The sequence below is a fragment of the Lethenteron reissneri genome, chromosome 32, assembly GCF_015708825.2.
Source record: "Lethenteron reissneri isolate LAM-NWPU_2019-01 chromosome 32, ASM1570882v1, whole genome shotgun sequence".
Taxonomy (NCBI): Eukaryota; Metazoa; Chordata; class Hyperoartia; order Petromyzontiformes; family Petromyzontidae; genus Lethenteron; species Lethenteron reissneri.
The window spans coordinates 8,835,548-8,860,780 of NC_083810.1; the positions used below are offsets into that span (position 1 = coordinate 8,835,548).

Genomic DNA, 25,233 nt, shown 5'->3' on the forward strand with positions numbered 1-25,233 from the left:
GACTTGTTTCGATAAGCATACACGTGAAGAGCATTAGACTAACAAAGAGACCCATTGGCTTGCTTAGAGACCCATTTACTCACAGAGACCCGTGTACGAAGTTGTCATTCAACAGGATTCTCAAGTGGAAGTGAGTTGATGGTCTCAGCCATGGAACCAACGTCTGTGCATAAAATCCCACGCTCTCTTCCCCCTTCCCTCGCCATGCCTCTTCCCCCCATTATCGCCAACTGGTCACGTTCGGCACTTTGAGACGTTAAATTGCGCGATTCAGAGCCGTGTAAGTTAAGTAAATGTCTACTGCCAGGGGCCGTTGTCTAACTGGACATCTGTTGTGAAAAAGAGTTTTAAAGCTCATCGGATTCCTCCAGTATAAATAAAGATTTTGATTCTAACACAGGGTGATGCATCGCTGTCTGGGAATTTCTAATGGACATCTTGTGACATGAAACAAAACTTGAAAGAACGCAAACAAGACCGCTAGTTGGTTTATAACGATCGGTTGTCAATTTTTAAAAAAATTGTTTCGAATCAGAATTGAATTGTAACTCTCCCCCTTTGGTAACGATTTATTGAAGATTTGAATGGCTGAATCGTTACACGTTTAATATTTAATAGCGTATTGACGAAGGTCCTTTATTAGCTTTTAAGGATGGATTAATTCTACCTCTGCGCAATCCAATGCACTGCCATGACGCGTGAGTCACGTTTCATTTACGTAAATCAATTATCTCCCTCCCACGTATTGCTTGTACTGTACAATAATTACCAAGCAGTTCCAGTAATCAGGCAAGCTCACAGTCAGCATTTCAAGTGTATCTGCATAATGCAAGTAATTATAGTTTGAGAAGATGTATTTTTAATGGAATAAGTCAAAGGGTTGACATGTACATGAAACCGAATGCATCATCAACATCCCAGTGTAGATAATAAGTCAGTTCGTCTGAGTACGTCCAATACCGTATAATGTAATGAGTATTTCTCTTTTATCAAAAAAGGTGGACAGATGACCTTGTACCGAATTGCGGGCTAAACTGATTGACACGTAACCCCATTTCCACTGGGGGTGCACCTGCCTACAGTTTAATGAATAAGACGTTTCAATGACAGGGATTCGTAGGCTTCCTCGTCAGTGTAAAATATCCCAGAGTCATGGTGGGTTTAGCTTCGAGGGGAGTACGGGAAGGAAATAGAACCCATCATACATTCCAACAGCAGCAGAAACACATTCCTGCGGAGGGAGCTGGTAGGAACGTTGGGTTGCTCGGTCAATCGCCAGGGTCAACGGCGGCGTGGTATATTCCGCAAATATGCCCGACTTTGAGGGCGGGCACAAGCCGGCGTAAGTAGGTTAAACGTTGAGTTTTATAAGGGCACCATGGGGTGACCAGCCCCTCCCCACCCAGCCCCACCCCCCCCACTCAGCCCCTCCCCACCCAGCCCCTCCCCACCCTCCCCACCCAGCCCCTCCCCACCCTCTCCTCCCCACCCAGCCCCTCCCTCCCCACCCAGCCCCTCCCTGCACGACGGACGGACACAATAATCCCCTGTGGGCTGGTGTAACCAGGAGGTTCCTACCAGTATTATCTCCAGTCATCCATAGACAGTTAGTCAAGTAATGCGGCTGTTGGAATGCGTTCTGGGTGGTGCCCCAGTCCTTTTGTTTCGGACGCAAAGATGTTGGTCTGCTCATTGTGACGGAGCTCTGCCAATCTCTCTCCACAGCTCCCAGCGTCCGGAGCACCACTGGTGGCTCAAGGGCAGCACCCCTCCCCAGATCGCCGAGGTCATCATGCGACTCATCACAGACATGGCAGCCGTGAGTACAATAATTGCTGCTATTCGCCACTAAGTGGCGGTGACATCACCACCACCACCACAGGGCTTATGCAGGGCTAGGTGGCCATCACATTAAGTGTGGAACACTCGCTGACAGGAGGTGACGTATGTCATGTGACGGACCCAGGTGTTTTGAGTTCACAGATATAACCAGCAGATGTGTACCACCTGTGCTTCCAGCTGTGCCAGCCTGCTGTGTTTTAGCTGCCCGGCGCTCTGCTGCTCGTCACTCCTCCCCAGTCCTTTGATGTTGTTGAACACACACGACACACACGAGACACACATCGCACGGTACAGAACATCATGGTCACAGTGCAGAATAATGACGGCACAACCTGACACAATTGCAGAATAGGACATATATATGTATGTAGAGCCCTTGTGTCAGTCTATGGCTGGATAAGGGCCTCTCCACACCACGTGGGTCCAGGGGGAAGACTTGATGAAAATACGAAGGTAAACATTTTTTGAGAAGTTGCGTGGTGTCGTCTTGTGGGGTCATTATCTGACGCAAGGTGGTGCGCTGCTCGCAGAGAAAACTCCCAGGGGGAAATTTCTTCATATTGTGATGCAATGCGGAAACGCTCAATTGGTGAGGGGAAAAAAACGATTCAAGTAATAAGTGTGGATATTATCTCGTGTAATCGGTGTGTGAACAAATGCAAAGGTTTGATCTCCTCCAATTTGTCTTGTTTATAGTTGCTGAATATTACAGTTGGATTGCTAGACGCATCGCGAGGTTTCTGTGTTTTAGGGGTAGATGTATAAATGAAACAACGTTGTTGTTTTTGTAAATTATAATTAAGTGAGTGTGCGCCAGCGCAACCCAAAACCATTTTTTTTTGTCAAGTAAATTAACGTAATAATCTTGATTCGTGGAAATGTTTACACGGCATTAAAACAATTACAGTAACAGTTTTCACGACTCTACAGCAATGAAAATGCTACGCCGTTACGACAATTAGGAACAGACGATAATAATTTCCACTTGTAACGCGCCGTATATAATCAGCTCACTCTCGACGAGAGAGAACGACTGAGAGGCGTGTGAGGAGGAACCACAGACGAATGGGAAAAGTAGCAGCCAGACGGTGAGGAGCCAGCACCAACAGTTGCCTAAGCTCTGCCATCCTCTTTATGTTAAGGTCATGTCAGCCAATTCATGAGTATTCACATGTGGGAGCAAACCGGAGTGCCCAGAAAAAACCCATGCATGCGAGGGGGCAACGCAGTATCCCATTAAAAAGGGACAGATTATGTTCGTTCCACATTTTGCTGTACTGCCTTCTCATGGCAATCCAGGGGTATGGGCACCTCCTCGACACCTACGGGAAGGGAGTATCACAACATCTGTGCAATCCACCAACCCTCACTTTACAGGCCACGTGCATAGTAGCCATCGGAACCACCGCCCGGCTGATTTATTTGAAAGATGTTATTGCTTTCTGTTTACAACTCAAGAATAAAAAAAGTAGTAAAACGATAAGCAGTATACAAAAATTAGAACAAAAAATCCCCTCTCGAATTTCAAGTTTGTTTTTGAGAGAGCCATCACCTGACCTGGAGATTGGACAATAACCATAAATTGAGTGATTGTTCATCATTATTGTTATCTCGAGATACATCTTGGCAGTTGTGTGAATTTCAATATATTTCAAATTATCATTGTTATTGATTTTGCTGCTGCTTCTAAGCCAAAAACTACCACTCGTGCACACGGTCGGCTGCTCGGATTTTTCTCTCTTATGAGTGTGTGTGCGTGTCTCTTCTGTGCCTCTTCTGCAATTACCATCAACTGTTTTCGGATCTTGTTTCACACCCACCTCAACCCCGGTCTCCCTCTGCTCCTTGTGCCCTGCACGAATTGTAGCTCTTCTTATTCTGAATCATTGACAGTTGTTCGATGTGCCTGGTAAGGAGGATGTGATGATGAGACAGGAAGGAGGTTTTGCGCTATCGTTTAAGGGACTGGTTGGTACCAAAATGGATATATGACAAAATCACTCTGAATCCGCCCGATCTCGAAAGATCTCAGAAGCTAAACAGGCTTTGATCCTGGATAGTGCTTGGATGGGCTTTTCACCATGCATAAAACAGCTATTGTAGATTGCCGTGGGGTTACATTGTCATTGGAGGGCAGTGAAACTAAATCAATTAGTTGTACCATACTATAGTCCATCTATGGTCCCATCTGTCGCTAACCCGTACTTACAGCTTGGCGAAGTACGGTCAAATAACCTTCATGGCCCACACGGTGTGGAGGGAGGCCCCTCATCCATAAAGCAGTGGATTGAGAATAAGGACCGTGCATGTGCTTCGATGTCCACTATTCATTCGTCCATCATTCGCCTTTAAACTTGAGAACCATGGCCGCCTTCCTGTGACAACACGGATGTGTTGTTGGCAAAGACGGCGCTAAAGCCGTCACCCGAAGCAAGTTAAATCTTCAGCCGTGCCTCAAGTCTCCAGACGCAACCGACGCAGCGCAGGGCGCGCATCAAAACCCGGCTCTTTTATTGCGTGCCGTTTTTATCCGCCGCGTTATTTCACCACGGCAGCCACCATCGCCGCCGTATCGATTAGAGCGTTGCGAACTTAAACGGTGCGCAACGCAGTGTTGCGAGCGCACGCGCGAGAGAGAGAGAGAAAGAGTAATGTTCTGATTTACTGTGAGCGGGGGCGGCTTGTTGGTTTTTGTTAGGGACTGGCGCGTGTGCTGACAGATAAACGGATTAGACTATATTCTTCCAGCGGTGCTGGGCGCTAGAAATGGAGCGGGGTTATTTATTATCTCCTTGCTTTGTCTGTGACGATACGATGATAAGACTGCGATGCTCTCATTTCCAACAACACAGATCCATGGTTAGGTTGTTAGAGTTTAGTGTTCCACTCTTAGTTTCAGTAATCTTTCTTATCCAGCAAAGTGACACTATGGCAGTCCTGCATTTTATCAACACCGTTATTTTATTCTTTGAATCTTAAGACCCATTTTCAGGAGGGTCCTCGTACACAAGAATGTTTTGGCCAATTGTGTCTGTTTTTCGAGGAGTGTTTTGCTTTGATGTGGAAGGAAACCCTAGAGCACGTGGAGAAAACCCACTGTGTAAAACGTGAGGCCAATGCCGAAACGTCTGCACAGATGCACCCCCCCTCCCCCACAACGGGTTTGGGAGCTACACAACATCTCCGTGTGATCCACCTCACCTTGCCACCAAAGCACTGGGTCACTGGCTTTCTCCCAGAGGTTTCTGGCAGAATTCGAACATTGATGGTCGGACTTTTACTGACGAGTCCCAACTAGAATTAAACCGGCCTAGAGCTGTGTCATTGTTTCACCGCTGCCTGTTGAGATGAGACACTTTTTCTCAACTCTTGGAGTTGGTTTCTCATCGACAAAAATGGCCACGCATTTAGTTATTTCGAGCTGGTGGACTGGACAAGGCTAAGAGCTTTTGTGTTTTAAATATAATTGAGATTCTCTCCAAACACAATAACCATTTCGCACCTTTGTTTGCATTTGCACAAAGGGCACAGGAACATCCACTTCAGTGTGTAATTATCAGGTGTGCATAAGAAGTGGTAATTATCAGCCTGAAGAATTAAATTATCGGGTAGTTCACAGGTTTTACAGGCAATTTTCAGAAGTGTTTAAGGAGTCAAACAGATCGAGTCTCGTCAGCTGTCAGTGTTGCCGATTAGCCGAGTGATGAGTTATTTCTTCAAGTGTATCATTATTCTCACAAACGTGTATATATACACATCAAATCGTGCGTGTAAGGAGTCTGTTGTTTTTGATTCATGCACATTTTATGCAGTTTTATACTGTTGGTGAGTGATCGAAATGAACATGATGGAACAAATGATACGATCAGCACTATTGATATGAAACGGACTGACAGACAGAACAAGACACAAACAAATGCAACGCATGGTACAGGTGAGACCGTACAGACGAAACAAACGGAATAAATGTGACTACTGTATGAAGTAGGAGAGACGGTACAAATGAGGTAGCCAAAAGGATGCAATAGTATGAGCATTACCATCGCTGCTCTGTGAGAATTCCAAATGGGTTTTTCCAATCATCGTATGACCGTCATGCTGGATCCAGTGGGGGAGTGAGGGGGCCATGGATGCAATGCCCCCCCCCCACCCTTAAGACCCTGTAACCAGTTACCCAGCTAGTTTCGGGGGCAACGGCCCGCAGCCACGAACAAGTTATTAATGGGGTGGTGAGGAGCCCAGCCAGTAGCCAGCCAGGACACTCGAGGCATAAATAATTTTGAATAGTGGTGTGATTATTAATGTAGGGCCCTATTTAAATGTGACAAAAATCGACAACACGAATCTCGCCGGCAGGGCCACTTGTCGGAGGCGTGGTCGCGCGTCACCAAGAACGCCATCGCGGAGGCCATCATCGCTCTCACCAAGCTGGAGGAGGAGCACCGCTCTCCGCAGCAGTGCATCAACACCACCCGGGTGTGTGCCGCACTACACCGCACCACGACACAGTGCACCGCACCGCGCCACACGGCAGCGCACCGCTCTCCACAGCCGTGCATCAGCATCACCCGTGTGTGTGTGCCACACTGCAACGCACGGCGCAGCGACGCGATGCACCACACCACTCTGCTTTCCACAGCAGTGCATCAACGCCACTCGGGTGTACGCCGCAAAGCACCACGCTACGCCATACAACAACACACAGCGCCACACCGCTCTCATGGCAGCAGTGCATCAGCGCCACCAAGCTGTGTGCCATACACACGTTGTGGGTGGGGGGGGGGAGGATATGTGTTTTTGAATGTGCACGCTATGAACCTGCAGACTTCTTTAAAATCCCAGCTGCTGCTCACATTAGTCGTGTAAGTATTATCCAAACCTATGCTGGGCCTCCCCTCGGTGCATTCAGCACTAGGCAAAACCAATTCGGCCGGGCGCGTTGCTGACTACATCCTGATCTTCTTACAGCACTTTCCCGGGCAGCCTGTGAAAGGGTGCCCAGAGGGATGTGTTTGTTATGTGTCTACAGCGTGTTGGTGGTGCGAAAGTGGAGCTTGCGGTTGTCATCGGGTTCACGTGTCATGCCTGTTTTGCTCGGCGATAAACGCGCGCAGCTCTGGCTGGCACTGGCGTCCCTCTGCGTCCTCGACCAAGACCACGTGGATCGGCTGTCGTCCGGACGCTGGATGAGCAAGGACGGCCAGCAGAAGCAGATGGTGAGGGCACGATCCCTCATTAACGCCCGCACGCGTTCTCTCTCTCTCCCCTCCTCTTCGTCATCCTCCACCGATACCCACCCTGTTGGCGTGTCACCCCGTCTGTCCTCTTAACCTCGCTCGTCCTCCTGCCTACCCCCTAGTGCTCACCTTTACCTCCTAACGAACCTGCTAATCACCATCCTGGTACACTCGGCGCCCTGCCTCTTTTTCTCACCTCTCTGCGCTACGAATGCTCCTACTGTCTCTACTTGCCCTGCTACCACCTCCCTCCTTCCCCCTTGTTTTATCTTCATCCATCTCGCAGACTCATTCCTCCTACCCTCCCCTCTGATCCGCTCCTTTCCTGCCACCCCACCCCCTCGCCTCCCCCCCGCCATAATCCACGTGCTCCCTCTCTGTCTCTCTCCTCCCTGTCTCTGCTGCATTTCCTTGTATCGTCTTCATCCCCTTTTCTCATAGAAATTCTCCCAGCCACTCTCCTTGCCCTTTTCACCCTCTCCCCTCCCCGTCTCTGGCCTCGTCTTTATAAACCTCTCCCTGTCCACCCTTCCAGTCACTCATTTCCCACGCTCACCTCCACCGCCACCTCTCCCACACACACACACCCCCGGACTCCCTTTATCTCCTTGTTCCTTCCGCTCTTCCTCGCCACTCGCGGCCTCTCCTTTTACCCTCTCTCCCGTCCACGCTCCGTCTCACTCGGCACCCCCCTTACTCACGCCGACCCGAATAATCACTGCCCCATTCTCCCTGCCTCTCTCTTTAACCTCTTTGGTCTGCCCTGTTTCGTACGCATCACTCTCCCAGCTTCTCTCCTTGCCCTCCTCACCCTCCCTGCTCCTTCCTGCCGCCAATTGTTGCTTTGTCATATTTCACCTTTGACTTGGCACATACGACCAAGTCGCCCGGTCTTGCAAGCACGTACGTGCTCATTGTATGGCTGAGCCTATGACCAAAGTACCCACGATGCACCCGACCTTTGAAGTGGAACTTTGAGCCTGGATTGTACTTGGACTGGGCGAACACCGTGCAAAACAGATGCTATAGGTTGCTGTGGGGCAACGTTGTGGGCAGCAGAGGGCAGTGAAGCTAAATCCCAATTTTGTATTTTTCACTGTTTCAACGGCTAATGCTTGCCCAACCCGCATTGCCCAGTGTGGCGAAGTATGGTCATTTATTTCCGGTGACCAATATGGCATGGGGAGGCCTTCAGTAGATTGATAAAAGAGCGGCATCTGTTGGTGTGTAGCTGGAAGGTTTGTCAGGGGATACCAGGTTTTGTAAGACTAGAATAATGCGACCTACGGCCGCCTTGTTCTCGCACCTGCGGAGGGCTTCTTTACACTCTGCGACTCGCCCATCGCCTCCACTGATGTCCTCTTCTTCCCCCCCCCACCCCAATGTGTGCAGATACTATTGGCTCTATTGTATGTAGGGTGTGTAGGCTTTTTGATTCAGGCCTTCTGAAAGGCTCTTATAATTTAGTTGACGGACAAATGGAACGCCGGCTCTTTTATATAATAGATAAAGATTGTTATTCTGGGTTGCAAGGTGACCAGGAGATAGCAGTACAACTCTGGATTCTTGAATTTTATCTGTGAGTTTTGTGTATTATCCCCTTCTATGTGTGAGTTTTCTCCAGGTACTCCAATGCCTTCCACTTACCAAACACTCATAAGTGGAAATAACCAAATTTACAACGTAGGAAGGACTCTTCGGAAAAAAGAGTATTGAGACTCGGGTGAGGCTCTCGTGGGTAAATAAAGAGCATTATTTATTGTTTTTATAAATGTATGAACGTCAACTGTCACCATAGCATATTGTACAAAGGACACCTAGTTTTTACGGGGAAAAAATTCTGCGCAATGCAAAAATATATCGGTGCAGAAAGAAATACATGAAACAACCGGGAAAATAAAAATAAATACAGCTGGGAAATAAATATGTCATCTAAAAAATATAATTCATGCAAAACTATCATTAAAAACGGTTTCAGCTTTGTTGTATATCTCACAGAACATTTTACATAAATAAATTGCATACGAGGCAAGAGCTTGGAGCCCTAATAACAAAAACAAAGATCCCCCATATAGCCTCAACAAACTTTGAGACAAGTCCAAGCACCTATAATTTCCAGGATGGCACGTGAAGGGTGTGGGTGGTTAGCATCACGCCCGACTGCCTTTGTCTGCCTAGTGGCGATGTTGAGACACCTTACCATGTACTCATTTGAGACTAAGTCGACCTCTGGGAGGCCCAGGACTGGTTCAGATAATTATAATCGTCACTGATGTTGGTGGCTGTGAGCGGGAATCAAACTCGGCGAGCTGGGTTCATAGCGCAGCGCACAAACCGCTGCACCGCCGCTCCGCACATACACCTGCTTAGCTTCCGAAAACTGTCAAGATTGGTCGCATTCCGAGTAATTTGGTCAGACCCCTTTCTCTTACCCGCCCTTCTCCCAAACTGTCCCTTAAACCCTAGCGCCCACCTCCTTCCTGTCTCATCATCATATCCTTACCCCCTACTCACCCACACTCACAGTCTCTGCCATCTTCCGCCCCCACACACTCCCTCCTCACCGTCTCTTCTCCCTCTACCCTCACATCTCCAACCGACCTCCCCCTGTCTCCCCATCTCCTTCCTTCATCTCTAATACTCTGTCCCTTCCACTCTCAATTGCTGTCTCGGCACGCTCATCCGCTCGCTCCCACGCTCCCACGTGCGCGCAATCGCTCCCCGAGTCTCATTACTCCCCGCCGCTGTGCTGCCTCGCAGCCCAAATTCCGTACTCGGACAAATCAAGGTCGATTCGTAATTCTTTATTCATTTTTGGTTATTACAATAAATCAGCGTGTCACGCTGTGCGCAGATTCACTTACATGCACGAGTCTGATGGGCAGTGCTTCCCCCCCACCACCACCACATCCTCCCTTTTCCCATGCCCCCCTCTATCACTCCCCCACCGTCCTTATCAAGGGCGCACACGCGCACACGCGATCAAACATACACGCACTTGTGCATGCCCGCACACGTGCAAGCTTACACCATTAGACACACACACAATAGTGCATGCTCGCACAGACAAAGTCCCCCTCTGTTGACTACGAAGACTGTTGGGGCAAGTGCTGTTAGAGAGCATCTATTAAAGCAGGCACAGTACATGAGAGAATGTTACAGCCAGCACACGAACTGGCCCCTTCTATGGCTTCTTGGGTCTGAATCGACCTATGGAGAAGACCCATGCCCAGTTCTTATATCACTCGACGCTGGTGTTAGCCGTGGCTTTCCATCGCAGGGGTCGTAGCAGAGTGCACTAATCGGTATGCCACCACTCCCCTCGATGCACACTCACGCTATCGACTCATCGCAGACATGACAGCCGTGAGTACAACAGCAACAGCGGCCGCCATTCGCCACTAAGTGGTGGTGACATCACCACCACAATGCTTATGCAGTGCGAGGTGAACATTGAGGCCATCACATGAAGTGTGAAAAATTCGCTGGCAGGTCACGAATTAGACCCAGGTATTATGGGTTAACCGACTCCAATGGTTGACGGATGCACCACCGGTGCTCCCCATCACACGCACGCACAGACACACACGTACACAGGTACATCATACTCGTGTGTGTATGTGTGCATGCACACACAAATGCCAACGCATGCAATGCGCTTGTTTGCCCGTCTCTTCGGCAATTCATCGCTGGCCCACGGGCAGGTCGGCAGGTCGTTAGCGTGCACACAAATGGTCGGGCGAGTGAGCGAACATGCTGGGGTGAGTGAGCTAGCGGACGGGACAAGCGAGCAAGTGGGTGAGCGCAAGTGAGCGACAGAATAGGGGAGAAGCGAGTGCATGGAGCGAGCGAGGGGATCAATAGGCGGGTGAGTGAACGATTAAACCAGCAAAAGCGTCGCGATAATATATTGCGAAGAAGGCTTCGCAAAAGGCACAATCGATAATTAAAAATACATCTCAAAGCGGATTAATTCTCAGGTGAGATTTAAAACTGTGAGCCGAAATCGGCAGATCTCGATGAGGTCTGGCGAGGAGTTGCAATGGTGAGGAACTCGGCGCAAAGTAGTTCCGTCTCCCACAGCGTGTGCATGACGAAACGAGGAGGTCTGGATCGCCCAGCGCACCGTGAGGTCGGGTTAAATGATGCGTTTGACATCATATGACCTTGTCTGTTTACATTCGTATAATAGTCACCCACTATCCATTCACTGTTTCTGTAACCTGATTGTCCCTGTATTAAAAAAAATATCTGCCTGAGCCGACTTACGCTAAAGGGAATTCATGATTTAACGTTGATTTATGTTTGTACAGTATTGTCGATGTTTTCACGTGACGCGGTTGTTTTTATCCATTGATTTCTGTTTGCTTTATTTCTGTACTTTATTTTATTTGTTTTAACCTTTGTCGTTTTGGTGACCTCAGGTCACTTTTGCAAATAAGACTCGTATCCTGGTTATCTTGAGTTCTCACCTGGTTAAACAAAATCTTCTTCACTTGGATTGCGATAGAAAGTGACTTGAGTCGAGTCATGTTAAAGAGAGCTTAACATCGAGTGCCCTGAAGTTAAAAGTGTGGGAGATGTGGGGACGCAGTGGTTAGTTCACTGCGCTCTGAACTTGGCTACCTAAGTTCAATTTCTCGCCATGACTAACATCTGTGGTAAGTGATATCTGAATCGGTCCCTAGCCTCCCTTCAATCCGCACTAACCAGCATGGTGAAGTATGGTAAAAACAATCCACATGTCTTGACGGTGCATGGGGAAGCCCTCACCCAGTAGTTGATTAACAAATGGCTGTAAAGTCAAAAACTGAACCTTGAAATTTACTCGGCAGCAAACTGGGAGCCAATGTAACGAGGCCACAATTGGAAGTAATATAGATAGATTTTCTTAGAATTCGTTGAAACTGGCATTAGCCGAGGCGCGGTGCCTTCACGGAGAATGCAACGATTGAGCGAGAGCGATCAATCAAGCGGGCGAGTAACCGCGTGAGTGAACTAATGAACGAGTGTTTGAACGAATGAATGAGCAAATGCACGAGCGGGCAAATGGGTGAGCGGGCAAATGGACGAGTGAGCGATCCGTTTTCCCCCACAGCCAATGTGCGACAACCACGATGACGGCGAGACGTCGGCCATCATCCACTGCAGTGCGTGCGGGAACCTGTGTGCCGACTGCGACCGCTTCCTGCATCTGCACCGCCGCACACGCTCCCACCAGAGACAGGTGCGGCCAATAACCATGCTCACCACGATATTAACCGCGCCACACCGTGATATTAACCGCGTCACACCGCGCGCGCCGTGTTACCGGCTCCCTCCTGGGCACCTGCCTCCCATGGTGCCTCACGATGGGAGCTCGGGCACATTGTGTTGCCTGGTTTTCTATCTCTTCGTGTGTGTGTTAGGTTAGCCTGGCTGTCTGTCCCTACGCCTCTCTTTGTCAGTCTGTCTGTGTTATTGGCTGTCTGCTGCTTTGCTTGTGTGTGTGTGTTTATATTGTCTGTCTGTCCTGTCTGCCTACCTTTAATTATAACTGTGTTCTTGTCTGTCTGTCTGAGTGTTCTTGTCTGTCTGCCTGCCTGTTTTTCTGTCAGCCTGCCCATCCTCCTTGCCTCTCTGCCTTTTCTGATTTTCTGCCCACCTATACATTCATCCATATGCCACTTTGCCTCATGTCTGCCTGGCTGTCTTTCTGTGTGACTGTTTTATTGCCTATTTGTCTGTCCATCCGTGTGCTGGTGTGTCTGTACATCCTGTCTGTGAGCTGCCTTGCCTGTCTGTTAGCCCAACGTTCGTAACCTATCCATCCGGTCGGTGTTGTGTCTCTCTGTATATTTGTCTGCCTGCCCATTTATTTTCTTAATTTTGTCCCAGCCGAGCCTCTTGTCTCCCTCTCCGCCCTAGAGGAGGCCGATGTTTCATTCTGTACATGAATCCTTGGCAGGTGGGGGGGAGGGGGGAAACAAAAGTGGGCGGAGAAAGAAGTTGGGCAGCTGAAAAAAGCGGGGCAGACAGATTTAGCCACAAACTAATGTCCTTTACGAAAATCGAACTCGTTTTGTGGGCGCAAATACATAAGTTGACAGTGGACGATGGCTAGTTTTATTCTCCGTAATGTGATCTCAGGATCTCAGCGGTGCCAGCTGATAGCTCTGACCTTTGCGGGCCAAGCCGGCCGGCCTCAGCATGTGAATTATTTTTTAAAAAACGCACTCCTGATCTGCGGCACGTCATCGGAAAAACGGCGTCCTTTCCCCTGTGTCGCGCAGGTCTTCAAGGAGGAGGAAGAGGCGATCAAGGTGGACCTGCACGAGGGATGCGGTCGGACGAAGCTCTTCTGGCTCATGGCGCTTGCCGACTCCAAGACACTCAAGGCCATGGTGGAATTCCGCGAGCAGACTACGGGTATGTCCCTCCCTCCCAGGGCTGTAACAAGGACAGGGCAGGTCCCGGGCACCCCTCCTGAGTGGTAGGGGTGGAGGAGGGGGAGCACCACCTGAATTGATAGCCAAATTGTTGTAAACGAAGTAGGCAGTGGTTGCTGGTGGCTCACATTGATGGGGCCCTGGTGGTGGTGTATGTTGAACTTCTTTTGCACCGTATGTCCCCAACCGTGGACAACAAAAGGACAACACTCTGCATGGTGGGAGGGAAGGGGGGTTGGGAGGTTGGCACCTGACCCCGGGTGGTGAAATATTTAGCTATGGCCTTGCTCCCTCCTTCCCTCCCTCCACATCGCCTTCCCTCCTGCCAGCCCGTACTTTGAGCTGAACCCCCCCCCCCCCCCCTAAATTCCTATACTCAGATCTAACAAGTATAACCCGTAAAAACAAAGTTTTTCACTATAAATCCTTTATATGCGTGGCGGCTAGAGTCCTCTCGTCCTCTGGCTTGAGATGGCTGCCACCTATGGGTCAGATGATTGTCTGGCAGCATTAAACAATTGGTAATTAAATTTTTAAAACAAATTCCCCAAACAGTGTAAAATTTGGAATTTTTTTTCTTCACGAAAATGCATTGTCACGCACAACGAGTCCGTGTGCAAAATGTCAGCTCGATTGGATCACGGGAAGTGGGTTAAAAAACGACCGAAAGATTTGCGCGGTCCTAAGCAAGCAAGCAAGCGAACTTAATATAAAGGATTTAAAAATGTTGGTACAAGAGAGAAACAAAAGCAGTTCATAAGCATTACTCATTACGCTTAGCGTCTAACATTTGTTTCAGTGGTGTTTAACAGCAACTGTGTCATGCCCCCCCTTACCCCCCCCCCCCCCCGCCCGAAGTTTTTTGTATGCCCCCCCCATCTTTCAACAAGGTCGCTCTACAGAGGTGCCTCCTGCTCCTCGTTTCTCACAGTAAAGTCTGAAATTGTCAGCCAGGCTGCTGATGCTGCCGATGCTGCTGCCACCAAAAGGCAATGAGCTCGCTCGCGTCTGCCGTAATTTAGTGCCGAGCTCCTGAGCAGAACGCCGATTATCTCAAGCCCCGGGTTATCGAGCGGCAGCTCTCTGGATGTATCCCACAGACAGCCTTTTGATTTTTAGTTTTGCTTTATTTTATTTTACGGCTCACAGTCCCCGACGTTGTTAAAATCCAATCTTTCCAAGAGTCGTCTCTTTTTCTTTTCTTATCCACCCACCCACATGTCCACCTGCTCGACCATCATACACTCGCCTATCCAGTCATCCACTCATCCACCTCCCCGACCACTCACCCAGCCGCTCACTGAACGACTGACTCACCCACCCAAGCATCCGTTCACCGACCCTCTCAACCACTCACCCACTTATTCACTCACTCACCCACCCATCCACTCACCTCTCCACCTTCCTGTGGTGGGTGACAAACCGGCAAATGTTCACAACTTTCTGTGCGCGCTGCTCTTCGCGTTGTAACGAGCCTCAGAGGCCTCATCGAGCGGTTCCCATGATTGAGGTTGCGCCGCGTTGAGTCTGACATTTCTTGTTGTAACCTTTCCTCCGTATTGACGTGCCCCCGTGTATCGACGGGTGCGTGCGTGCGTGCTCTTGAGCAGGTAAGGCCTCGGCCAGCAGCATGGTGGAGGCTTGCCGGTTCTGCGCTTCGCGGAGTAACACGGAGCTCTCGGCTGTCGGGAGCGTCTGCACCGACCCCGACTGCCAGGTGCGATGCTGCAATAACTGGGACGCGTTATTTTTATTATTGTGATTCCAGTTTCTTTACCCAGGAAAGACTCGCCGATTCTGGCAACTCTAGTTTTATTAGGGTCCTGCCAAGTTTTAACAGCACAATCCCAAATGGGTGATCTGCCGGTCATTTTTCTAACTTGGAGAATTTGGACCGTGATGCCCAGCACACGACAGCCTGATCCTGAGAACGACGTAATAATGGAATCCTTAACGTCCGCTGAGAAGCAAGACGACGCCGCGTAGTGTTTTTACGGTTATTCCACACGGCGGTATTAATTAGGGCGGCCGCTGTATTCGAGCCTCTGCAACAATGAGCGGCGAGCTGCTCTGCCGCTGGGCCGAGTCACCGCTCCCACCGTTCACGACGCGTTCGTTACCGAACTATTAAAATCAGTCCTCACTGGTCATGGTGCCCCGCGTTGTCATCTTCTTTTATCATTTAGACCGCCACGCCTGCCGTCTCGAGGCCCAGAACAAAGGGGCATTTGAAAATAATTACTCATGAAGGAAGTCATTACAGATCAGGATTACAGTCATCAAATAGAAGTGCAGTACAGACGATATAAACAACAAACGAAAATAAACAACGTTGAATAGCTAAACTAAACCCAGCGTGAGACTACTCCATTTTTAGTCCACTTCATTTGAGTTTTTCCTACGCGATCTGAAAACGTCTTTAATTGGCGTTCCATTCAATCGATCAAATCTTTATTTTATCAGTGCACATTACAACAGCAAAACTACACACTCTCTTCTGAATCCCTCTCGTCGTGGCTCACAGACCTCGACATTGGCATATAATAGCTCCTGAACACATTGTCACCATAAACAAGGATATAATTAGAACCACAGAATTCACGGAGAAATATTCCACGAATAAACCACAAGCGTCAAAACATGACGCCCCCATACGTAACGAGACGTCGTTGAAATGTTAACTGCGAGAGTTTGCCCCGAGGATTTTGTAGGACTGCCCGGCGCTATCTGCCAACGCGCCAACGTCGCCGCGTCCCCGATGCGTGCGTGCGTGCGCAGGAGTACGCGCGCACGGCATGCGTCAAGACCCACGGCTGCGGGCACGCGTGTGGTGGCGTGCGCGACGAGAGCGCGTGCCTGCCCTGCCTGCACGGCTGCAGCAAGGCGAGCAGCCGGCTCAAGCAGGACGCAGACGACATGTGCATGGTGTGCTTCACCGAGGCGCTGTCTGCCGCGCCGGCTGTGCAGGTACACGACGACCCCCCCCCTCAGCTCCACGTCCACATCTCCTATCTCTTCTCTCTGCATCTCCCATCTCTTCTGTCTGTGCCTAGCATCTCTCCTGACTCTGCCGTCTGCTTTTCCAATCTCCGCTCTCTGCATCTCGCATCTCTTCCTCTTTGTACCTACTGTCTCTTCCTGTCTGCATCGATCTTCTCTCCTGTCTGCATCTTCCATCCATTTCTACCTGTGCCTGCCATCTCTCCTGTCTAAATCTCCAGTCCCTCCTGTCTGCATCTCCTAGCTGACCCGAGCGGACGTGTGTACACACGCACACTCGCACCCCCCCCCCCCCACCCCACCCCGTGTGAATCCGGCGCAGCTGGAGTGCACCCACGTGTTCCACCTGCACTGCTGCCGGCGCGTGCTCGAGAACCGCTGGGTGGGACCACGCATCACCTTCGGCTTCCTGCTTTGCCCCATCTGCAAGGTCAGTCCGCCCGCCTCGCCCGTTCCGTTTGCCAACCCCCGCGCACGTCGGCGGAAGGCCGAGGTCAAGCTCAGGCCCTGAGAGGTCATCGTTGCCGATGCCGTCCGATGCCACCGCAGCTCACTGTCGCTTCCTTCCTTCTGCCAGCTCCTCCCGTAGTTTCGGTCCCATCTGCAAGGTTTGTCCGTCCGCCAGCTTCGTTTCCCCTGCTCCGCTAATGTCAGAGGAAGGTGGGGGTGGACGTCTGCGGGTCAATGTCGAATCATCACGGCTGATGCCGGTGATGCCTCTTCCGCACCTCGGTCATTGATTTTTTTCCTAACGCTAGATCCCGTAGTTGTTGTAAAATTGATGCCTAACTTCTGAGGACGGCTCTCACAGCCTCATCATCACCACCGCCACTGTTTGGTGTGAGGACTTCTCCCTTGATTCTCAGTCGATACACACTGTGTTCTGTGTGTGTGTGTCTCTTGTATATATTTGTGTGCGTGTGTGTACATCTGTCTGTCTATAGGTAGTGGCGGTGTAGTTAACACCTCGCCACAGCGGGCAGCGTCTTTGTTTCTCTCTGAAAAAGAGCTTTACAGCTCATCGGATTCCTCCGGTACAAGTAAATATTGTGATTCTGTTTCTGCGTGCGCGCGCACAGAGCAAGATCGCCCACCCTGTGCTGCGGGAGCTGCTGGCGCCGATCGGAGAGCTGTACGAGGACGTGCGCAGGAAAGCGCTCATGCGGCTCGAGTACGAGGGCCTGCACCAGAGCGAGGCCATCAGCACGCCCGGCGCGCGCTTCTACAGCGACCCGGCCGGCTACGCCATGAACCGCTACGCCTACTACGTCTGCTACAAGTGCAAGAAGGTTCAAACCGATGCTGCGAGCTCGCGCGTGGTGTGGGGGGGGGGGGGGGGGGGTTTAAGCGACGCATGCCCGGGTTCTGTCGAACACCGCGACGGGACCCCTACGCCATAACCGGAGTGTCCGCGTTCTTGTAACGGGTTTCTCTCCGCACGGCGCTTGCCCCTCGCACGCCGCGTGTGACCGCTGGGCTGTCTTCCTGCCTGCCAGGCCTACTTTGGCGGTGAAGCGCGCTGCGACGTGGATGCCGGGCACGGGGACGACTTTGACCCCCGCGAGCTCATCTGTGGCGGCTGCTCCGACGTGTCGCGTGCACAGGTCCGCCCGCCACGCCCTAAACCTCATTACTCGCCACAGCTAACGGCGCCACCTCCTAAGGCCAAACCTTCTAACCACGGTTGACACCATCGTCAATCGCCACCAAACCTCCTTGCCACACCTCCTTACACGCCACAGTCAACATCCAAACCCTCCTTACCACGACCAACACCGCAGCCCAAGCCTCCTCACTTGCCGTGCTGATCTTGTCGCCCCCTGTAGATGTGCCCCAAGCACGGCACGGACTTCCTCGAGTACAAGTGCCGCTACTGCTGCTCCGTGGCAGTGTTCTTCTGTTTCGGCACCACGCACTTCTGCAACCCGTGCCACGACGACTTCCAGCGCATGACCAGCGTGCCCAAGGAGGAGCTGCCACGATGCCCCGCCGGTACGTTGACCTCGCGCCAAGATGCGCTCCTGTCGTGCGCTCGGGGGCATCGCTCCGCACGATCTCTCACGCTCGCGTGCAAGAGTTTCATATTGGCGATTTGCGATCGGGCCTCGCACATGCAGGTGATGAATTGTCACGATTATCGATTATTTTAGTTTTATTGTGGTTTCTGCCCTTTACTTCTACTCTCTTTTGCTTTTAGTCCTCCAAACTCCTCCGTTTACCACCATTCCTCTCTCCCCTCTCCTTTTAGCCATCCAATATCTGCCCTCCATTATAGTCTCTGCCCTCCATTCTCTGCTGGCTGCCCTCTATCCAGTGCCCTTCAGCCTCTGATCTCAACTCGATGCCTCTATCTGCAGCCCTTTCCAACCCTGCGCCTCCCGGCGGACTAGGCGCTCCGATTAAACCCGTCTCTCTCTGTCTCTCCCCTCCCTCTCCTCGCAGGGCCCAAGGGGAAGCAGCTGGAGGGCTCCGAGTGCCCCCTCCACGTGGTGCACCCCCCGACGGGCGAGGAGTTCGCCCTCGGCTTGTGGCGTGTGCCGCAACGCGCACACGTTCTGACGCGCGCGTCCGAACGGGGACGTCCCCCAATGGCAGAGAGCGGCGGCGGCCACTACAACAACGGCAGCGACCACGACGACGACGACAATGACGCAACAGAGAGCACGCCGGCTTGAGACGGAGAGACGCCGCCGAGGGTGGCGCGCGGCTCCCGCTCGCCGGTTCATCGTGGATGCCGGTCAGCCGGCCGGCCGTCTGTCCGCTAACTGGAGAGTGGCGGTCCAGGCTGGTGTGACGGATCCCGCGTTGGGTATTTTTATTGGGCGTCTTTCTTGTTCTCATTTTACGGAAAGCGCTGCCCATGACCACACGCGTGGGCGATTACCGCCTGTCCGGCGAGAGCGCGGTTTTACCTTCCATGGGGCGGCTGTGAGAAACTAAGGTGGTGATGATGATGACGACGACGATGATAATGAACGTGATTTCGCGCGAGAGAAATATTTTAAAGGCAACGGGAGCAGCGCCGGAGGTTTGTTTTCGGTGGGGAATGGTGGCTGCGGGGTTACCACCGTGCCCCATGCCCCGCTCGAACCATCCACCGGTCTCTTGATGGTGAGCACGAGATGACGAGAGTGGGAGGATCATGGGAAGATCATGGGGAGTCGCTGTACGAACCTCCACTAGTGGCGTACAGCCAGACGACTTTTTATTTATTGGACATTCAGAGCGAAATCTCCGTCTGTGGTGGGGTTTTTTTTCCTCCTCCCTCTGCGTTTCATGAGCTTGTGATTTATTTCACCGGATTCATTTGAGCCATCTGCGTTCTCGAGTCTGAGTGCACTTCGACTCACGGCGTGGTCAGGCGTTGCTCGTGTGTCTCGTAGCCACGACCCCCCTTTCTCCGACGATCCACGACTTATGTTTTTGCGCTGTTGGCCGGTTGCCAAAGTTAAAGATTAAAATAACAATTCCTTTACCAGACACAGGCGGCCGACGCAATTATATACTCCTACTACTACTTGCTACCTTTATCAATTTCTCATTTGTACAAATGTGCGCAGGTATATTGCGAAAATAAAACTGTTACCCATGCCTGTCCGCGACTCTGCTGGGAACGACACACACACACACGCACACATCCACTACTCGTGTACGTGCTCGATGGCAATCGTGGCAGCAGTGACGGGAGGGGGGGGGTCAGCTTTCAGATGACCGCTTATAACGAAATCCTCATCCCCGCCCTACAGCCCCCCACGGATGGGTAACGTCGGCTCTCAGCATAGCGCACGGAGCTGAGAACGTTGAAGAACTCGTTGCGAATCCGACGAGGCCTGGTGGGTTGTGGTGGAGGGGGGGGATCACACGGAAAATGAATGAATAGTTTGGTGTCGTGTTGGCCGGCTTGGGAATTGAGTTCAGATGGGGTCAGGGTCAAGTTGGAGTCTTGGGGGGGGGGAGGGTCGGGTTAGGCCACCATGTTACCCCACTCCCTCGCGTGCGGAGGCAGCACGTGGCCACACGGTCCTGATTAACGATCGGCAGCGCGGGCATCGACCTCCAGCGCGCAACTGTGAATATACGGTAATTGTAAATACATATTTCACTTTGCGTTGTTATTTTGCTCTTCTTGTTTTGATTTCCCACGCCCCCCCCCCCCTACTCTGTTGTAAATTGTTCATATGGGATTTTTAAAGGCGGCTTGTTGTGTTCATGGGTTGTACCGTTATTATTCTTACGTTTGTTGTCATCATTTGTTATCGTTATTGGTAGTGTTATTAGTGTTTGCTTTGGGTTTGAGCGCTGCTCGATTCCGGTGTGTGCGCTGCTCCAGACACGCGTGTCGCCGTGTCGCGAGCGCGTCACCGTTTTCTGGAGCTCTGCTCGCAGCCAACACTCGGCCGATATAATTGGCCCATCAGTCACCACGGTTGATTGCACCGCACGTGAAGAAGATTGCCATGAACCCCTTCGCGTCGTGGAAAAGCACGACGAGGATGATGATGATAATTCGGTTTTGTTTTGTAAACCCCCGCCCCCCGCCCATCCAATGTTTTATGGCTGCTGTGGTGGCTACTGACTTTGCTGTGCATGAGGTTTCTGAATATTGCTTTACTCTACCTGGTGATCTACTGACAACTGGGGCATGATAGCAAAAACTTTACACTTCTGGACGGTGACAATGGTAACATTTTTACATTCAACTTTTTACGAAGACGCATCTGAAGAATCATGGTCAAGCCCCATTAGCCAGGATTTTGAGATCTTACCGTTTATCTTCAAACAAAAAAAACAAATATAATATATACGTACATAAAAATACACGAGTATATTATGTGTGTAGGGCACGCACGGATGCATTTGCGGGGGTTTCCAGTATACAAAAAAAGAGTGCGATGTGATGCAAAATGTGGAAAGTGAATAAAATGTTAAAAGTCACTGGTGGGGTTAAAGTGGAATCTTATGGCGTGGTGCAAATTAGCCAAGCGCGCGCCAGCCCTACCATTAAACATATCCACACCAGTCAACTAGACCATAGGCTGAGCTACAACCACACGAACCCATCGTATACTCTCCCTACCCATAACTACATCGAACAAACCCTAGCCCTGTTCTCGCAATGGTCAGACCGCAATTACACCTGCCCCAACAAAAAACCTAGCCCTGCTCCTAACTCCCACCACACTCGACAACTAGACCAGAGCCCGAAACCTAATTACAACCACACGAGCCAACGCCACATCCTAGAACTATTTATAACCACAGACAATCAGAATATAGCCCTGTCCATAACGATATCCACACTCGCCAACCTTGAACAGGCATTACCAAAAACTCATTTAGGCCGCACTAACTTATTAGACCCTTGCCTTACGCCTATCCATAACCACACTCGCTAACCGCACGCTGATCCTACTCCTAACCAGCCCGAATACCTAACCCAAATGCACAAACAGCCCAGCCAATCACAACCTCGCCCTACCCCTATCCGTACTTCAGAACCGAACCACCCAAGCCTTCACCTAAACCACTCTTGCAACCATAAACGATCCCCACCCCTTATCCATAAACGGGCACAAGCTCAAATCCTTAACCCAAAACCACAACCAACCCAAGCCAGTCGTTACCCCTAATCATGTTTCAGGACCCAACTACACTCGCCAACTACTCACTCTGACCAGAACCACACTGGCCCCAACAACCACCTTGCCCAACGAGACCCTATCTCGAGTTTGTTGAGGATCGCTGTCCTGGGAAATCAGTCTTCCCAAGACAAGAGGTCCCATTGTCAGTTACAACTCAAGTCGGTCATCCCCTCTTCCTGTGCACGGAGATATTCGTCTTCCCTTGAGATGTCCCAGATTTGTTTTTAAGACCTCGTAGGCAAGATGTGGTTAAACCCCACCGCGACCCCGGGAGCCCACCTTTAACTGTCGCTCCCACGTCTTCACTCTGCGTTCACATCCCAGCCCCCAAATCCGCGAGCCCAAAGATTTGAGTCGCAGTGTTGACGTTTCGTGTAATAACGCAAGTTCCTTGGAAAGTGTCGCTCGTTCGGCCACGTGTGCGCGTGTGTCAAAAGCTTCATTTGTGTTCATTTAAAGCCGTTGGTTTGTTTTGAGCGGTGCGACGGCTGCTGGTGAGGGGTGGGGGGTCTTTTTTCTGAGTGAAGAGAAGCGAGGGGAGGTAAATGGAAAACAAAACCCAATAAAGTCCCCCCCCCCCCCTCCGCGTTTAATTAGGGTTGTCGTTGGCGTGTCCGTGGGTGCGTGTGCGCATGTGTTGGGGTGTTTACGTGCAGCAAGCGTGGCACGAGTGCCGCCGTGACGTCACCGCCATTGCTGGACATCTGTGAAAAAAAAATAGCTTTGTAGCTCATTGGGATTTCTCCAGGATAAAGAGTCGGACTTCGTGGCGAACGGCCGCTAATGTTGTGTTTGTGTCGGCACGGTCTGGAGCACGGGTGGTGCATCTGTCGGTCATCTCGGTCAGTCAACCCATGGTCACCTGGGTCTGTCCCGTGACCTGTCAGCGAGCCTTCGACACTTCACGTGGCCTCAAAAGTGCAACTAGCCTGGCACAAGCGCTGTGGTGATGTCAGTGTCAATTTGTGGGGCGAATGGCAGCTGTTGTGTTTGGGCAAGTGCTGTTGGCGAGCCATCTACCGAGGCCACTTATCCCAACAGCCTTTGCAGGCTACACGGGGCATCTTTGTAATTGTCTTTATATGTTTGTGTGTGCGAGCGCTTGGTTATGTATGAACGTGTTGGTGCGTCTGTGAATGCGTGCGGGGAGCGGTAGTGTAATGGTCAGCGCGCTGCGCGACAAACCCATCGACCCGAGTTCGATTCCTGCTCCCGGTCAACACCAGTAACGATTATCTGATCCGGTCCTGGGCCTCCCCTAGGACGGCTCGGCCTCAAATTAGTACCTAGTGCGGTGTGTAAACATCGCCACTGGGGAGACAAAGGCGGACGGGCGTGGTGCTGCCCCCACTCTACCCCGCCGTGTGCTGTGCCGGCCTTCATAGGTGGTGCTCTCTCACAGCACTTGCCCTAACAGTCTGTTAGGGCTATACGAAGGATTGTTGTGTTGTGTGTGCGAGGAGCCAGTAGTGTCGTTGTAGTGCACTGCACTACAGCCCCGGTGGCCTGGGGTAGCCCCGATTTAGATTTCAGCCTTCAGTCAACACCCGATTTGTCACGTCGGCATCAGCACCGGGGAGACAAAGGTGGCCCTGGCATGGTCCTGACCGCACCACCTCGCCGCACTGTGCCGACCTTCCTTGGTGCTTGCTGACAACACTTGCCCCGACAGAATGTTGAGACCACATGGTGGTGGTGGTGGTGTGTGTCTTGGTGTTGTGTACGCGCGCGTGTCATTTCTCCGATGATAGCTGGCCCATGTTAGGTATTGGGGGGGGGGGGGGGGTAGGGCTGGGGGTGAGTCCCAGCTGTAACAATGCACCAAGCGGGCCTGAGCATTGGGCCGCTGATTGAGTCCCCCCAGAGAAGACCCATTCGTAAACCTCGGTGGTTTGATGGCTCGTCCGATTCAGATACAACTCGTATGTGTCTTAAACTATTTCCATTGTTGTGAATCGTGGGTTGCGTTCATGATGTTTGTTTATTTTCCTTCCCCCTTTGCGTTGACAATGACGTGTTACTTTAAAATAATGAATTTTGTTATACAAGGGAGCGGGGGGGGGGTTGAGGCTCGAAATAAAGTGTGTTTATTTCAAATTCATCTCGACCGGAGGTTTCGCTACGCCCGGCGGAATGCACTATATATACTCTCGTGCTGTCATTTTAAATTGTCTGCTACCCATTCCCTCCTCACACCACTGGGAGAGCTTTACAACAGTCACTGTGTGTGTGTGTGTTCGTGACCGATTTACAGCGATCACTGTGTGTGTGTGCTCGTGACCGCTCTACAGCGATCACTGTGTGTGTGTTCGTGACCGCTCTACAACGATCACTGTGTGTGTGTGTTCGTGACCGATCACTGTGTGTGTGTGTGCTCGTGACCGATCACTGTGTGTGTGTGTGTTCGTGCGAGCGTGTGGCCAGGTTAGTTAGCCGAGTTTGATTCCCGCTCACGACCAACGACAGTGGCCAATTGGTCCTGGGCATCACCTAGGTCAACTCAGCCTTAGATAATCACGTGGTGCGGTGTGCAAACAGCACTGGGGAGACAAATGCGGCGATCTTTTAAGGTGGTTCGCACACTGCGCAGTGGTTAACACACTACTCCTTACGAGCCCAATTCAATCCGAGTTCGATTCCTGGGCCACGCAACAGCGCCAACAGCACAAATCTGAAGCCTGTCCCCTCCTCCGCCTCTCCCTTGGTCGACTCGGCCCTAAATGAGTCTTGTAACAGCACGCGAACATCGTCAGCATTGGGGAGACAAAGGCGCTCGGAGTGTGCCGTGCCGTTGCGGCCTGTGCAGGTTTTCGCGAACCAAAGTTGCCCCCAGCAGTCTTTCCCAGGCTAAATTTAAAGTGCTCGTTGTCTCCGCTTGCGCGGGATGTCAGTGTGTGCGTGCGTGCGTGAATATATCAGGCGGTACGCGTGATGTGTACGTGTGTCTTGTGAATAAAACATGGCAACGTGACACTTTGTGAAATGTGGGCCGCGCATTCGCTGCATTTGTCACTGGCGCTGCTTAATTAAATGTTTTCGCGAAGAAAAATAGGTCGATTTCGGGGGGGGGGGGGGGGGTTATTG

The 25,233-nt window shown here is 51.2% G+C and overlaps 1 protein-coding gene across 1 annotated transcript in view; it reads left to right on the forward strand.

The window, feature by feature from the left end:
- MYCBP2 (MYC binding protein 2) overlaps window positions 1–20,098 on the forward strand; it is a 121,312-nt gene extending 101,214 nt beyond the window's left edge. The window contains 13 exon segments of the mRNA XM_061563890.1: window positions 1,726–1,819; window positions 6,199–6,318; window positions 6,957–7,058; window positions 12,178–12,306; window positions 13,352–13,487; window positions 15,118–15,224; window positions 16,286–16,474; window positions 16,830–16,937; window positions 17,587–17,796; window positions 18,004–18,111; window positions 18,334–18,499; window positions 18,950–19,032; window positions 19,034–20,098. Of these exon segments, the coding sequence (XP_061419874.1) occupies window positions 1,726–1,819; window positions 6,199–6,318; window positions 6,957–7,058; window positions 12,178–12,306; window positions 13,352–13,487; window positions 15,118–15,224; window positions 16,286–16,474; window positions 16,830–16,937; window positions 17,587–17,796; window positions 18,004–18,111; window positions 18,334–18,499; window positions 18,950–19,032; window positions 19,034–19,066 (1,585 nt within the window). The 3' untranslated portion in view covers window positions 19,067–20,098.
- The last annotated feature ends 5,135 nt before the right edge of the window (window positions 20,099–25,233 follow it).